Source organism: Macrobrachium nipponense, chromosome 42 (genome assembly GCF_015104395.2).
Source record: "Macrobrachium nipponense isolate FS-2020 chromosome 42, ASM1510439v2, whole genome shotgun sequence".
Lineage (NCBI taxonomy): Eukaryota > Metazoa > Arthropoda > Malacostraca > Decapoda > Palaemonidae > Macrobrachium > Macrobrachium nipponense.
Genome location: NC_061103.1, coordinates 34,556,170 through 34,570,315, shown reverse-complemented (window position 1 = coordinate 34,570,315; position 14,146 = coordinate 34,556,170). Strand labels below are relative to the sequence as shown.

At 45.8% G+C, this 14,146-nt stretch overlaps 1 protein-coding gene across 1 annotated transcript in view; it reads left to right on the top strand.

The window, feature by feature from the left end:
- The window catches only part of LOC135213082 (E3 ubiquitin-protein ligase rnf168-like), an 84,707-nt gene that overhangs the window by 30,229 nt on the left and 40,332 nt on the right, over nucleotides 1-14,146 (top strand). Inside the window, exons 2-3 of the mRNA XM_064246953.1 lie at nucleotides 10,093-10,226; nucleotides 11,801-11,946. Of these exons, the coding sequence (XP_064103023.1) occupies nucleotides 10,093-10,226; nucleotides 11,801-11,946 (280 nt within the window). The remainder of the gene's footprint in view (nucleotides 1-10,092; nucleotides 10,227-11,800; nucleotides 11,947-14,146) is intronic.

Sequence of the window (14,146 nt, the reverse complement as noted above, 5' to 3'; positions counted from 1 at the left end):
ATTGCACTTGAACTACGTTTGCGGGTTCCTGCTCCTAAGCGCGCCACTCTACAATCACACGGTGCGGGCCACGCACACGACTACAAGGGTTTGTGAGTGCAAAGCTTTATTCCCTTAATCTGTTAATCCTTATTTAGTTTAACTTTAATTTTTTACTTCAAAAGTTTATCAACTCATGTCTATAATCCCTTTTTTGCAACCAAATTCACCCCAAAAAATTACGATATTTCTAAAGTAGATACAAACAGATGGCAAAATGATCATCAGTTGCCAATTTAGTGGGCTACACATTGCCGATGTACTTTACAAACTGTTCAATGGAATTTAGTTCTGTCATAGTAATGCAATAAGATTAAAATTGCTCTAATATGTATACCTATATACTACAATATAGATAGTATTATTTCACTTATTTCCAGTTTTGTGTGTCTATTACCTGGTTTGGATGGTAAAACAACAATTTGCAACATGAAGAAACAATTAGAAGAGTAGTGACAATGCCATAGGTTACTGTTCACAACAAAATGTTATATTGTGAGTCAGAATGTATTTACTTTTTCAACAACGAATATTTTCAAAATTATAATCAGAATATGTAAAAAAAATTATGCAATTCATGACCTATACTGCAATTTAACTGTTATTTAAATAATTATTTAGAGGAAGCTTCTCGGTCTTGTACAAAATTCATCAGTTTCCGTGGATAAAGTCGATGGTTGGAAGTTATGTTACGATTTTTGTGACGAAAGGGCCCCAGCGTCTATGAGCCACAAATGATGAGCAGAGTAGCACATGGAATGGGAAGTTTAGACACAAAGCGACTCCGCAAAACATGAGATGGCGTCAATCTTCTAAATATTCGGAGTTGTAAGTAAAAATTTCTAAAGCATCATGGAGAATGTGTGCACTGCGTAGAGCCAGACTTTCATTAACTGTTTAATCTTAAAATATGACCTTAATTTCTAACTTTGGAAAAAAATACTTACTTGTCCGCACGGCATACAACTTCGGTCCTTTTACAATAGGAAGGTACTAGCGGCAGCTGGATAGGTCGTAAGCTTTTCGAACAAGGGGTTCGGTAGTTAATGCTGGTCCGACAGGCGCTGCTAACGCCGAGCGACTGGTAGGTAAACAAATCATTTTGCTTTCGGCCTGCTGGCGTGTGGACGTTTATCGCACGCTCTCTGCCGCGTCATCGTCGTTTGCTTTCGCATGATTGTGTTTTTCTTTTTCTTATTTATCTAGTGAAAATGAATTGTAAGTACAATCATTCATTGAATTCAATTGGAATTAAAAGGATCTTGGTTTCACCACGCCCTCCGATTACCCGAGTGCCGGGAATGAAGGGCGTAAGGCGGGAATTCATTTTTCCCAGAAATGATTTCGTATTGTGTGTGCTCGGGGCCGAGGGGCGGGGAGCGCTCGCTCCGGCGCGTAGATTGGTGTTGAAATGTAGTAGATGAAAATCGTAAGTAAGTGCTCTTTTCATTTATATTTTTTTGACCTGTCTGCCCTGTTGCCGAACGAATGCGCTCGGCACGGAAACTTATTCAGTATGGAAGTGGAATGCAAGACAGGATCTTTTTCTTTTCATATATTATTTTGATTGTAGCAATATCATTTTGGCATCAGTGTCCGAGCTTACCCGGAAACTTGATCCTTCCCCTTTTATTTTGAATGAAGTGAAATGCAAGTGCAGTTCATTTTCATTTCATTTTTTATTGAGATTGCATGTTGACTGGGATCAATGTTTCCGCCTATTCACGGGTGTAATTGATCCCTTTCCCCTTTTTATTTTGTATGAAGTGAAATCGCAAGGCAGTAGGTAGTAGGCTTTTCATTGTTCATATATTTGTTGATGCATCAATCCATATGGATCAAGGTTTCCTCTCAGAAACCTTGATCCCTTAAAGGTAAGGAATGAAACCTTTCACCTTGTGCTGGTACCCGAGGGCGCAAATGCGCTCGATCGAGCCACTATTTATTGTGAAGTGACGTTTTTGAAAGATGCATTTCTTTTGTTCCTTATTATTGATGCATCGATAATTATTTGGTTCACGTTCGCTCAGTCAGGGAAATGATCCTTATGCCCTGCATTCGGGCCGATGGCACGATTGCTCCGGGCTCTTATATGGTTGTTGGTACATGGTACTGTTGCGGGGGGGGGAACGGGACCCCCCCCGCTCAGTTCCCACAGATGGCTCTTCCCCTTGGGGGGAGGGGAGGTGACGGCGTTCTTCGCCCGCCCGATCCGCGAGCGCGGGGAGAGGGCGCTGGTGCACAATTGTTTAGGGTCTGCCACTCGTTCGGGAGGATCAACCCCTGCCGCGCTGAGGACTTCCCCCCCATTAATCGTACTACTATTATTTCCTCAGGTGCTACTGCCACGAGGGTGGACCTTGGTGAGGTATGGCGTCCTTCAATTGCAGGGCGGCTGGTGTCACAGGGGCTGACGTTCTAGGTCTGCCTACTGCGGTCACACATGGAGTGGTTGACCACGCAACCAGGTGACGACGTCCTCCCTTAGCACTGGTTACTCGCTCACGTCGGGAAACGTCTTGCCTACAGCCGCTGTGAAGTGCCGTCGTGTACCGAGAGGGTGCGTGCCGCCTCCGCTCGTGGTTGTCCGCGCTTGCCTCCCAGCGACCACACTCCGTTCTGCCCTAGTATCGCGCCCTGGACCTGCCGCCGGGTACCTAGGATGTTGCGGGCGCCTGCTCCAACTTCTGTGTTTCGGTGCTGCCTGCCGTACCTGCCGATTCTGGGATGACTGTCCATGCAGTTGCTACGCTGGCTGTCCTGCCGGTTGCTGCGATGGCTTGTCCCTGCCGTTGCTGCGTTGGCTGTCCACTCACCCTGGATGCTGTGATGGGCTGTGCATGCTTTCCTGAGATGCCCCATACCTGCTGATGTCGGCCCTGTTCGTGGTGGTACGTACCCCAGACTTGTATGTTCTGTACAGGTGCGTCCGGGGCCCTGTGGCTTAGGCTACAGCAGCCCCGGCTCCGCCCTGGATAGCAGATCATACGTCTGGTCCTGAGGAAGGACGAAGAAAGAGGAGGAAGGGGTCGTGGTCGTCGTTTTCATCTTCTTCATCGTCGTCGGCCGCCGCCTCTTCCCCTTCGACTTCTAAGGCTTTACAGCCCCGGAGGACAGGAGAGAAGGTGCCTCCTCCCTCCTAAGAAGCTTCCTCGGGAGCTTCCGGGACCAGTTCACCTCGGGGGGACGGTGAGGGTTCCTTCCGTGGTCTCCTGCTCCTTCGGGAGCGGAGGCCCGTCTATTCTTCCGACAAGGAAGAAGACTCGGGGGACCAGAGGGCCGGTACCGGCTAACACCGGGGTAATTCCTCGCCTGGTGTCAGTGGGAGCGGTTCTGCCACTGCATCAGGGGTCCGTCTCGGGACTCTCGTTCGCGGGAGGTACCGAGTTGTACGGTCGCCTACCAGCACGCCGTGCAGCCAGGAACTAGTACCTCTGAGTCCGCTCAGCGTCAGCGTTCACGCACGTGGGCGGAAGACTGGTGACAGCCGCTCATGCGACTCTCACCAACCAGCTCTCACTCTCGCGGTTGCAACAGGCTGGACCCGGGGACGTGACGGTTCACGAAAGACCACGGGCTGAGGCGGAAGAGGTCTCCGTTTCGCGGTGCCAGCCACGGTGAACCAGAGCGTGACGTGCCGTGAGCAAGCAAAGTGTCTCACTGTGACAGTGGGCCTGCAGGTCCGCCTGGACCTGTCAGCTCTCACAGGAAGCGACCAGGTACGGGCAACCAGCACCAGCTCTTCTGACACTCGAGATCGGGCGCTTGTGCTCAGTTCCAGAGTCTCCACAGCGAGGACGGTTCGACCAGGCACTGCAGCTCGGATGCCACCGCGGTTGACGATCGCCTTGCAGCCCTCAAGCCTGCTGTTCTGCCCAGCGAGAACCGAGGAGCTTTCAGGGTCTGCCTCTCCCGTACTAAACCACCTAGGGTTACACGGGAGGGAGAGAGGGTATGAGGAGTGATCGTGAGGGGTGCGCCCCTCATGATCCAACACAACGCCTACGTGCCAGCACGGTTTCTGGGACCGGCCAGGGACGTATGCGCAAAAGTGCATGGGGAAGACGAGAGGGCTGTCGCTGTTCCCCCTTCTTAGGAGGAAGGTTCTCGGAATATGCTCTTGGTCGAAGGGCTTAACGGTACCCACTCTGCAAGATGCTGTGACTTCCGAGATCAGAGGAACTTTGCCGAGGTTACGGCGCGATTCGTCAGCACAATGACCTCGGGGGAAGGATCGTCCGCTCCCACCAGCAGAGCCACGTCTCGGGATCGAGTCGTTTTGGGGCAACGAGAGGGAACCAAATCGACGGTGGTGTCGCCGCGATCGGAGATTGCCGACTGTGTTGAACCAGGTAGTCTTCTCGTCTCCGGACAGAAGGCTCTCTCAGTCTGGACGGTCGACAAGCTACTTCACTCCTCTACTGCGACCAGAGGCGTTTATAGTGTTTTCGGACACCGTATTTAATACCCCTTCGGGCCTCCTGAGGTTTCGACCTCCGACGAGGACTGAAGGAGTCGGAGCGGTATCGGCTCTTACTGTCAGGTGCGTCAGCCCCACCCAGACGGACGTTTCACAGTGAGGCAGGACACTGACCTACAGTATGAGTTCGTAACCCTCTCGGGAAAACGTATTCTCCGACGATACGTATTTCCCAGGCTCTGAGAGGCCATCGCCGTAAGCGATGGCTGCTCCTTTTCTTCTCAACTGCTAGATCCGCTTGGTGAAGGCGAGTCAGTATCCAAATTCCTCACCCATTCCCTCTCCCTTCACGGGCTACGAGGGAAAGGGAGGGATCCTACAAGAGTTCATCTGTAGGATCCCCACGTTAGGGTCTGCGCTACCGGGGGGACCTTCGGTCTACCGAACGTAAGCCCGGTCATTTGAGGGGGATCCTGCCCTTCTCGATTTTTACGGGGAAGCGAGAGGACCACCAAGCCGATATCGGTTGACGAATTCGGTGGGGGGTTTCGCAGAGTGCTAGAATTCTACGGATTTCTAGCGCATCTAAGAGTGTTCGAGTTTTTCACGATCTCCAAAACACTAGTCGAGGACCACGGTCCAAAGTGAGCGGACATCCCCGATAATTGTTACACGATAATCGGGAACCTCGCTTATGCTCTAATTCCTGTAATTTCTTGCATTTTGGAAGAAGACCGCTGCTGAAGAAGAGTAATCTCACAGTAGGCGCTTACCATGGAATAGAGAAGAATGGACGGGAACTTCCAGTTTGGCCTGAACTATGTCTTCGGATTATGTTCACCATTTGAAGCTTTCCTTGGAAAGGGACTTCTCCTTCACTCTCTTGATAGAGAACGAAGGCGGTCGCATCTCAATCCTTATTCCATCCCGAGGGGAAAAAGAATTTAGGATGGAGGTAGTGGTACAGAACCTAACAATATACTACGTATATTACCCTCGCGGGACATGTCTTTAACGTTGAATGTCCGTGGGGTAGGCGCATACCGTAGTAACTCTACGGTTCGTGGACCGGACGAATGTACTTAATGAACTGAAAACTCGGGGTTGCCTGCAACCTCCCATCAGTTATCGTTTCGATTTTAGATACTTGGTATTGTCATGACAACACCAAATCGCTTTTGTATTACGAAATCCGTTTCGGTTAAATATAATTGCCGAGCGTATTCTTTATGCTCGATGGTTTCTTAGCCGACGCATTCCTTCGTGGAATAATGGATTTACCGGCAACTCAGGACGGACGACGTCACCGATAGATAATGCGTATTGAACTGATGATAAGCGGCTCAGTATCAGCTAGTCTCGGAGATGCCAGGTCGGTTCCGTCTCTCTCTCCCCTGGTTGAGTGACTACCGAAACAGTATCTCTGCCCAACAATTCATGGACTTGGTCTCGATTAAACGGGGATTCTCGCAATAATGAAGGCCATTTTACTGCTGTGACGCTCGATTTCATACGCCTTCGACATTGCGAGAGCATTTTCAACAGAGATATCTCTTGGACTCTTGCATCTTTCTGTTTACCGCACCGGTAACAGAAGTCTGTTACTAGTCAACCCTGCATCGCACTGCCGATAATGCCGAAATGATTTTTGCAGACATTGATTTGTCTTCAAAATATTCGTATTCGTAGGTGTGCAATTTCATTGCTCGCCCGAATTAACAGATATGCAGACGACACGCCTACTCTCCGACCTGAAGCGCTACTTCCAAAATGTTCAGCCAATGAGAAGCAGTTCTTCAGGCGTAGTTTCCCTGTCTTCATTACTGAAGCGCTCGCTTTTATTTGCAACTTACGATCTCACCGGACAGCAATCAATAGCGGTTAGCGTTCTCAGTCTGTGTAGACAACAGGTTCAGAATCTTGAGAATCACTTCTCTCGGTTCAGCTGTGAAGACGTAGGTTGCATTTTCTGTACACCTTCGTCTCAACGTCACATAGTGTGTTTCTCCTTACCCGAGAATAACTATACTATGAGATATATTGCCATCAAGGACCTCGGTCTCTAGAATGGCAATTGACTTTCGCCTGTGGGCACATGCCTAAGAGAGTCAGCACTTGCCTTCTGGCATCGGGACGAACAAATTATGTTTAGTCTCTTGGCATAAACCTGTTAAGGCGAAGGTCACGTGACTTGCTGGGTGCTTGGACAACTTGCCTCCTACCCGAACGCAACAGCAGTCAGGCAGCTGTCAGAGAGCCCAAGTCTGTTACGACTTCGCTGTCGGAATTAGTTCGGTGTTCTCATAACAATCTTTTCTTCGTCCTAACGGCTTGTCTCAGTACCCATACCATCGACACCCACCATTGAGTGTCGGTTGTCTATCCAATAACGAGAAACAACAACTTCGCTGCAGACGGGATAGACCAGTCATGGGTAACGGACATCACCTGAAGTCAGAGAAGAGGGATAGGTCCTACGACATTCCTTCTTTCCTCTGAGGGTAATTGCATGACTTTGCCTGCGAAGTTCAAGCATTCCAGGGGATGGGATTCGTGACGCTCGATTTCGTACCGAATTAGGTAGCGGAAGGACTCTGAACCATTCGGTTCCTGACGATCGGTTAGAGTCCTTCACAATCCCCTCCCTAATGGGCTTCAGCCTCTCCGATCGAAAGGAGATGCTGCTTTGCATGTGAAAGGCGCGACCGCGCTTTCTGAAGAAACTCGACATACCCAGGCGGAAGTGTTGAAGACTCTTCGTCAGCACCAAGATGACCTAGTAAGTACACTCCCTCGAGTTACACAAGAAACTTCTCCGTGGCGCAGGTACTGAAGGCAGGGTCTGTACAACCAGACCATTGGCACCTCCTTCTACCTTTTGGATATTGCCCACAGGTCCTTGGATCGTTTTCCTTAGGACCCGTGGTGGCTGCTCAACACGTTGTCTAGCTAACCCAGACCCTAGCAGGCTGAACAGCATCGAGGTCCTGGTGTGACTGTAAGAATAGATAAGTGAATGAGAGAGTGACTGGCTTCTCTTCCTATCTTTTTCTACCCCTCTACCTGTGGGTAGAGGGATACGGTCATCACCTTGCTGGATAAGGACGAGATGCCGGTGAGGCTACTCGACAGAGCCCCATCCTATCCCTTTCACTAGGGATGGAGCGAATATCCACCACTTCCTCCTACAAGGGGGGGGAAGTGGATGCCAACAAGAGACAAACCATAACGTTGTTGCCTCTTGCAAATAGGAACTTGTTCTTGTTTGCTGGTACGAAGAGATACGCTTGCCTCTCTCTTAGTACTTGGTCCAGAGGTCTGACCATTGATCCTGCGGTGCACACCCCGATCAATCGGACAGAGGCTTGGATCCCTCCCTCGCTCTTACGACCAGGGAGGCTTCCAAGGTTGGGCGAACACCAGTCTGTTCACAAAAGACTCAGATTCCACCCACCAAGAAGTGAGTCTTCCTGATTGTAAAAGGACCGAAGGTTTGTATGCCGTGTCGGAACAAATGACAATTTGTCCAAAATTGCATTTTTCCTAACTATACAAACCTGAGGTCCTTTTACACATAGCCCCACCTCATGCACCCCTCACTCTGCAGTTTTTGCTTGGGCCAAAAGCAAAAGTGATTTGTTTACCTACCAGTCGCGCGCGCGCGCCTGTCGGACAAGCAGTTAACTACCGAACAACCCCTTGTTCGAAAGCTTACGACCTATCCAGCTGCCGCTAGTACCTTCCTATTGTAAAAGGACCTCAGGTTTGTATAGTTAGGAAAAATGCAATTTTGGACAAATTGTCATTTGAAAGGATAGTAGAGGTCTCGAGCTCTTGCTCTCACCACCAACAACTTGTGACTGGTGCCCATCTTCGGTGTCAGGACGTGTTAAAGTACTTTTTCAGAAGGTGGATCCACATTCGAAAGTCACGTAAAGCCGTTGGTCCCGTTTGCTGAATCACTGGTTCGATGCAACGTAAAAACACCATACAAACAAACAACACACGCGGTGGAAACTGGATCTGCTAGTCGAGTCGGTTGTTCCCCCTAAGAGTTTTGTCATAAATACGAATTAATGGCATAGTTTCCGATTAAACAGAGGTTAATGAAGGTCTAGCCATGTGCAGTGCTAACTTACCACCATGAAGTACTTGAAATTTTTACTTTAAACACATTAAATGTAGACAATTGACGCCATCTTGATGTTTGCTGAGTCACTTGTATAAACATACTGCCCATTTCCTGTGCTAAATCTGCAAAACATTTGTACCCATAGACAATGGTACACTTTCCTTTCCTTACAACAATGGTAAACAGTGACGCTCTTTGAGATGTGGCCATGGGAAACCTAGCGAGTTGTTGTGGGTGCCAGTGGACTAGTATGATTAATAGAAGATTTTAATACTTAGAATGAGAATTTATGAATTTCCAATGCTAATGATATCTTCTAATTATAATTTGATCTTTCTTAATGCATTTTATTTCACATTTAATCAGTTACCCATTGGTATGTGTTTACCCTCCAAACTCAGGATAAGACTTATACAAAACTGTGGAAATAAGTGAATTTAGTGTATTTATATATATATATATATATATATATATATATATATATATATATATTATATATATATATATATATATATATATATATATATATATATATATATATATATATAGTATGGACTTCAATCAATGAAAAGGGCTAGAAAACGAAAATACAAAAATTTTTGTCGTGAACAATTCACTAAGGCGTCGTCTGCTCACGGATATTTTTGGCAGCCAGCTGTACAATACCTAGGCTGAAAAATTGTTCCCACCACGTATTTGCTGTAAACAAATGTGTATAGAGTAATTTGGATTGAATTAAGAACAAAATGTGTATACATAATTACAATCAATTAAGCACTGTGGATTTTCGGTTATGATGTCAGTAAGAATAAAACCACCGATTACAAGGTAAAAATGCATTTCAGTTCAATACATGACCCGTGAATAAGATGTCCCATACTTTCCCTAGTATAGGCAACAAAATTCTTTATTGTGCTGATTACAGCTACAATCTTGAGTAATATCAATAAACGTTACATATACGCAAACATTGTTCAAAACAGTGCTGGGAAAGAAGTGGCCTATGCTCATGTCCTGAAGCGACGCCGTATTGGATTAAAAACTGCCTTGAAAACATATTTTACGAAGACTTCAGATGCTTATTTTAGTTTGCTGGTCGCTAAGAAAATTTACTGACTGTGATAGAAATTAGCAATTCATGAATTGGCAGTAATTGACCAATACAGTAAGTACATTTACAGATGTTTAAGAACAAAGTGAAGTAATTTTTTAGCATTTCTCAATTCTCAAACATACTATCCATGGTAGATTAAAAAAAAAAAAGGCATGATTATTGTTAGAGTTTGGTAAAAGTTTGGCTCACTCTTGGTCTAGTGTGTGTTCCAAATGCAGCCTATTTAAAAAGTCACGTTATAATATGGTCTAGTGTGTGTTCCAAATGTAGCCTATTTAACAAAGTCACGTTATAATTGGAAAAAGGTTTATTTGCATTTCATGTTTTGACATTTGCATGTTATAGGTATGGTATGGGTAAAATTGTCACAGAAATAATTTCTTTCAGGATAAGTGTTTGGGTTCGCCGTAACAATAAATCAAACCGTTTGATCAATAATCGACTGTGGCAGGTGATCAAGGAAAAGTTTCCTGAAAAAATTGAAGCACGTCTTCAAGGAAAAGATGACTTGGATGATGAAGGCAAGTATTTATTCTACAAGAAGCCATGTGGTGTTTTCTGTGCTAGATATTTACGTTACTAAGATTACAAAGCATATAAGGTTATAGAGTTAGGAAATAATTGCTTTATACATTAAAGCTTGTAACAAGCTTGGACTGCATGTAAAGCGCTTTGGGTTTTTGTTCTTCAGGAATAGGAATAATATTGAAATGAGTAAATACTCAGAGGGAGTTTTTAAGTTATTTTGTTCCCAAGGGAATTCAAATCTCCTCTTGTGTACAAGTAGCCTTCAGCCCGAGCTGGAAACAATCATTGAACTCAGTAGCAAAGGGATTACTTATAAGGTGGTTACAGAGGGTGAGTGTAGGAATATCCCTCTCTCATCTGCAGTCACCGATCACTATTTTTTCAGCCATCACATGGTTTAGATGTCATACTTTGCTTTCTGCTAGGCTGTCTGTTTAGTTCGTCTTTTTTGTATAATTCTTGGTGTATTTTTGATTTTGTCTGTTTTTTGATGATAGAGAATAAACAACTACAGAACAAGGCACTCTTAGGGGTAGGAACTTTTCATGTATGCATCATGTAGTTTTTGCACTCTCCTTTCTCCCCATAAGTTGTGTGTTGGTTGGTTTCCCTGTGTGTGGAAGTACTAGTTCTTTTCTTTATGTTCATACAATCCCTTTTCCCCTTACATGCTTCTTGCACTGCTTCCCACTGGTCCCAGGGGTGTTTCATGTTGAAGGGAGGGTGCCTGGCACATGCTTTCCATGGTCAAGTCAGGTACCAGGGCCAGACTTTCTCCTTAGTGGGACCTTGGCCCATTTTTTAGTGCAATTTATAATTTTCAAATCACATTTTTCCATTTCATTCCTTTGTCTTTGCATATCTCAGTTTATTTTCATTTACTTTTTTCATATATTTCAATATACAATATTTGTATATTGAAATAAAATATGCACATCACTTTATGAAAGTGATGTGCTTACCCTTCGAGCTGTCTCTGTAGCTGAAATTTGAATTACTTTTGAGTTAAAGTTTAGTTTTATGCCTTTTGTGTTCTTTGTCTCATTATCGTTCACATCAGTAGGAGGTAACCAAATATATTGTTTTGTCTGCAGATTGTATCATACTTTATATTTCAAAGATCTGGCAGAGCTCCCTCAATTAATTCAAATCTTTATCTTTTAGACTAAGCTTTGTAGGGTCTAAAAGCAATTGTTTCTCCTTGGAGAAGCAGTTATATCTTGTTAATGGTACAAAATTTTCCAGTTTTGTTCTATTTGGTCAGTTGCACAGCTGTGTCCCAGTATCACTTGGAGACTACTAACCGAGAAATGTCTTTTGTTAGAATGTCCTGTACGTATAGTATTCCACTTTAATTGCTTAGGTATTTGGTTTTTCATCTCCAGATAATTGTCTGGATTTTGAAATGAGAGGGATATTCTGGTTCTTTGGCTGTTAGAAGCTTTCTCGATCTCTGTAAATAATTGGGTGTATAGATTTTTTACTCAAGAAAAACGTTGATTTTGCCAACAAATTTTGTGTTTATTATAATTTGATGTAATTTAGAGCAATTGTGTCTTCTTTTCAGAATTTTTTGTACGTGAACCACGTGTTTGTGCTCCTGGTGAAATACGGCAAGAGTTTGAAGCTCTTATCCAACAGGAACAGCAAGAGCTGGCCTCAAGGAGAAGCCAAGAAGAGGAAGCATCTACGAGATTGATCCTGAAGTTACAGGTATTTCTTTTCTTTTTTTTTGCACAGTGACACACATTATACATGGGAATATGAATGTATTAAAATGCAAGGGGAAAAGTATTAGGGTAGTAATGTATTACATATATCAGAATTAAATACAGGCAGTCCCTGGGTTCGACTTACGACGTTCCGAGGTTAAGGCGCTTTTCCATTATACGTATATTCATCGGAAATTATTTCCAGGGTTACGACGCCTACAACGCTCATCTGGCAGAAGAAATATGGCACCAAAATGCAAAAATAATCAATATTTGAAGGTTTTTTGGTAGGAAAAATGCAATAAGAATGCAGTTTAATGTATGACACTTACCTGGCAGGTATATATATAGCTATATTCTCTGTTCCACCTGGCAGAAATTTTCAAAACTCGCGGCAATCGCTAGTAACCTATTAGTAGTTCAGGCAACACCACCCCGTTACCGTGGCGCTAGCGCTAGAAACCGTTCCCAATTGGGCCAGATTTTCTCTGCCAGCCGAACCGGCAACATTGTTGTGGTTCCTGCTAGAATTTTCATTCTCGTTGCTGACTGATCTTGGATTTTGGTATTGTACTCGGAAACGTTAGCTTGGCATTCGCTTTGGATTGTTCTTTAAGATGTCTGACTCTGGAAGTATGTTTTAGAGTGTGTAAAAGAGGGGTGTAAGTAAGATTGCCGAAGCTTCGGTGACCTCATAGTTTGTAAGAAGTGTGGAGGGAGAATGGTGTACTGGGAGAATAGATGCATTGAATGTGAGAATTTATCAGAGAAGGAATGGAAGGTCTTTATGAAATATTGAGAGACTTGAGAAAGATCGTGTAAGGAGATCTGTTTCTCGTAGTGAGAAGTCAAATTCTTCGAGTAAAAGGAGTGATTGTATTTCCTCTCCAGCTCCTTCTAATGTAGAATTGGTAGTTCCTTCTCCCCAGGTATCTCCTGCGCACGCTGCTGTATCGGAGGAGACGAACGATACAAATATTGTTGAAAGTGTTCGCTGCCCTTGCGTCCATGGGCGACCAGATACAGCGACTTACAGATAAAGTTAGTGCTTTCGATGTCAGTGAAAGTGTAGTGGAGGGGGCGTCTGATCGTCTCTCTCGTGCTCCTAGACCTAGACCTAGACCTCTGTCAAGCTCCCAGACCCAAGGGAGAAGGCATGTCGACAGTCGAAGGGAGGCAAGAGAGGTTTGTCACGGTCAGGCGTCCCTTCGAACAGTCCTGTTGCAAGTTCCCAGCTGTTTTGCAGTTCGCCGCAGAAAAGGCGTAACTGGAAGTGTGGCGTCCTCGGAAGGTTCGACTTCCGAGCGGGAACGTCGGTATGCAGTGGTGTCTCGCCCACTCAAGAGGACGTTCAGGACGTCAACGGCTCTCGAGAGACAGGCGCAAGACAGGTGAGGCTTGGAGTAGTCCTGAGGTGTTGTCACCTCGGAAGACGGGGACGCAGTGCCGATCAAGAGGAAAAGGATTTTTCGTACTAGAGAGGACGCAGGACGCACTGGTGATATACGTCCGTCTCGGCATGGTATTTCCATGGGAGAATCGCTCCATCTTCTTATGTATCCTCCCCTCGTATTTCTCCGTCGGGGTAGAGTACAGGATCGCTCCCTTTAGGTCGCAGTCCAGCTCGTAATCCTCATCCTTCGTCGTCTACCATGCAGGAGGATAGTACGAAGCATTTCTACGGGAAATGCAGTCCAAGTTGGCAGTGCTGTGAAGTCTTGGGATGCTACTGAACAACCATCTTCGAGGCGTAAGGACGATTTCCTTCCCATTAAGTCTTCTAAAGGGAAGACAAGGACGCGTTCGCGATGGACGCAGGGCGAACTGGCGCTAGGAGGAAAATAGTTTCCGAAGAAGCAGGACGCAAACGTCAGGACGCGGGACCAATGGTGGACGCAGGACGCAGGCGACAGGAAGCAGGCGTTTCTACGATGGACGCAGGACGCAGGCGGCAGGACATCGAGAGGCGGCAGGACGCCGATGCCTCGGTAGCCGCAGGACGCAGGCGGCAGGACATAGAGAGGCGGGCAGGACGCCGATGCCTCGGTAGCCACGCAGGACGCAGGCGGCAGGACGCTAGTCCGTCAACGAAGCGTCAATACGACGACGACTTACAAGACATTTCTTCAGCAGAAGAAGAGTTGGAAGTAATTGAAGAAAGAATACGGAACCTTCTTCAGATTATAAGGTTCTGACTTCAC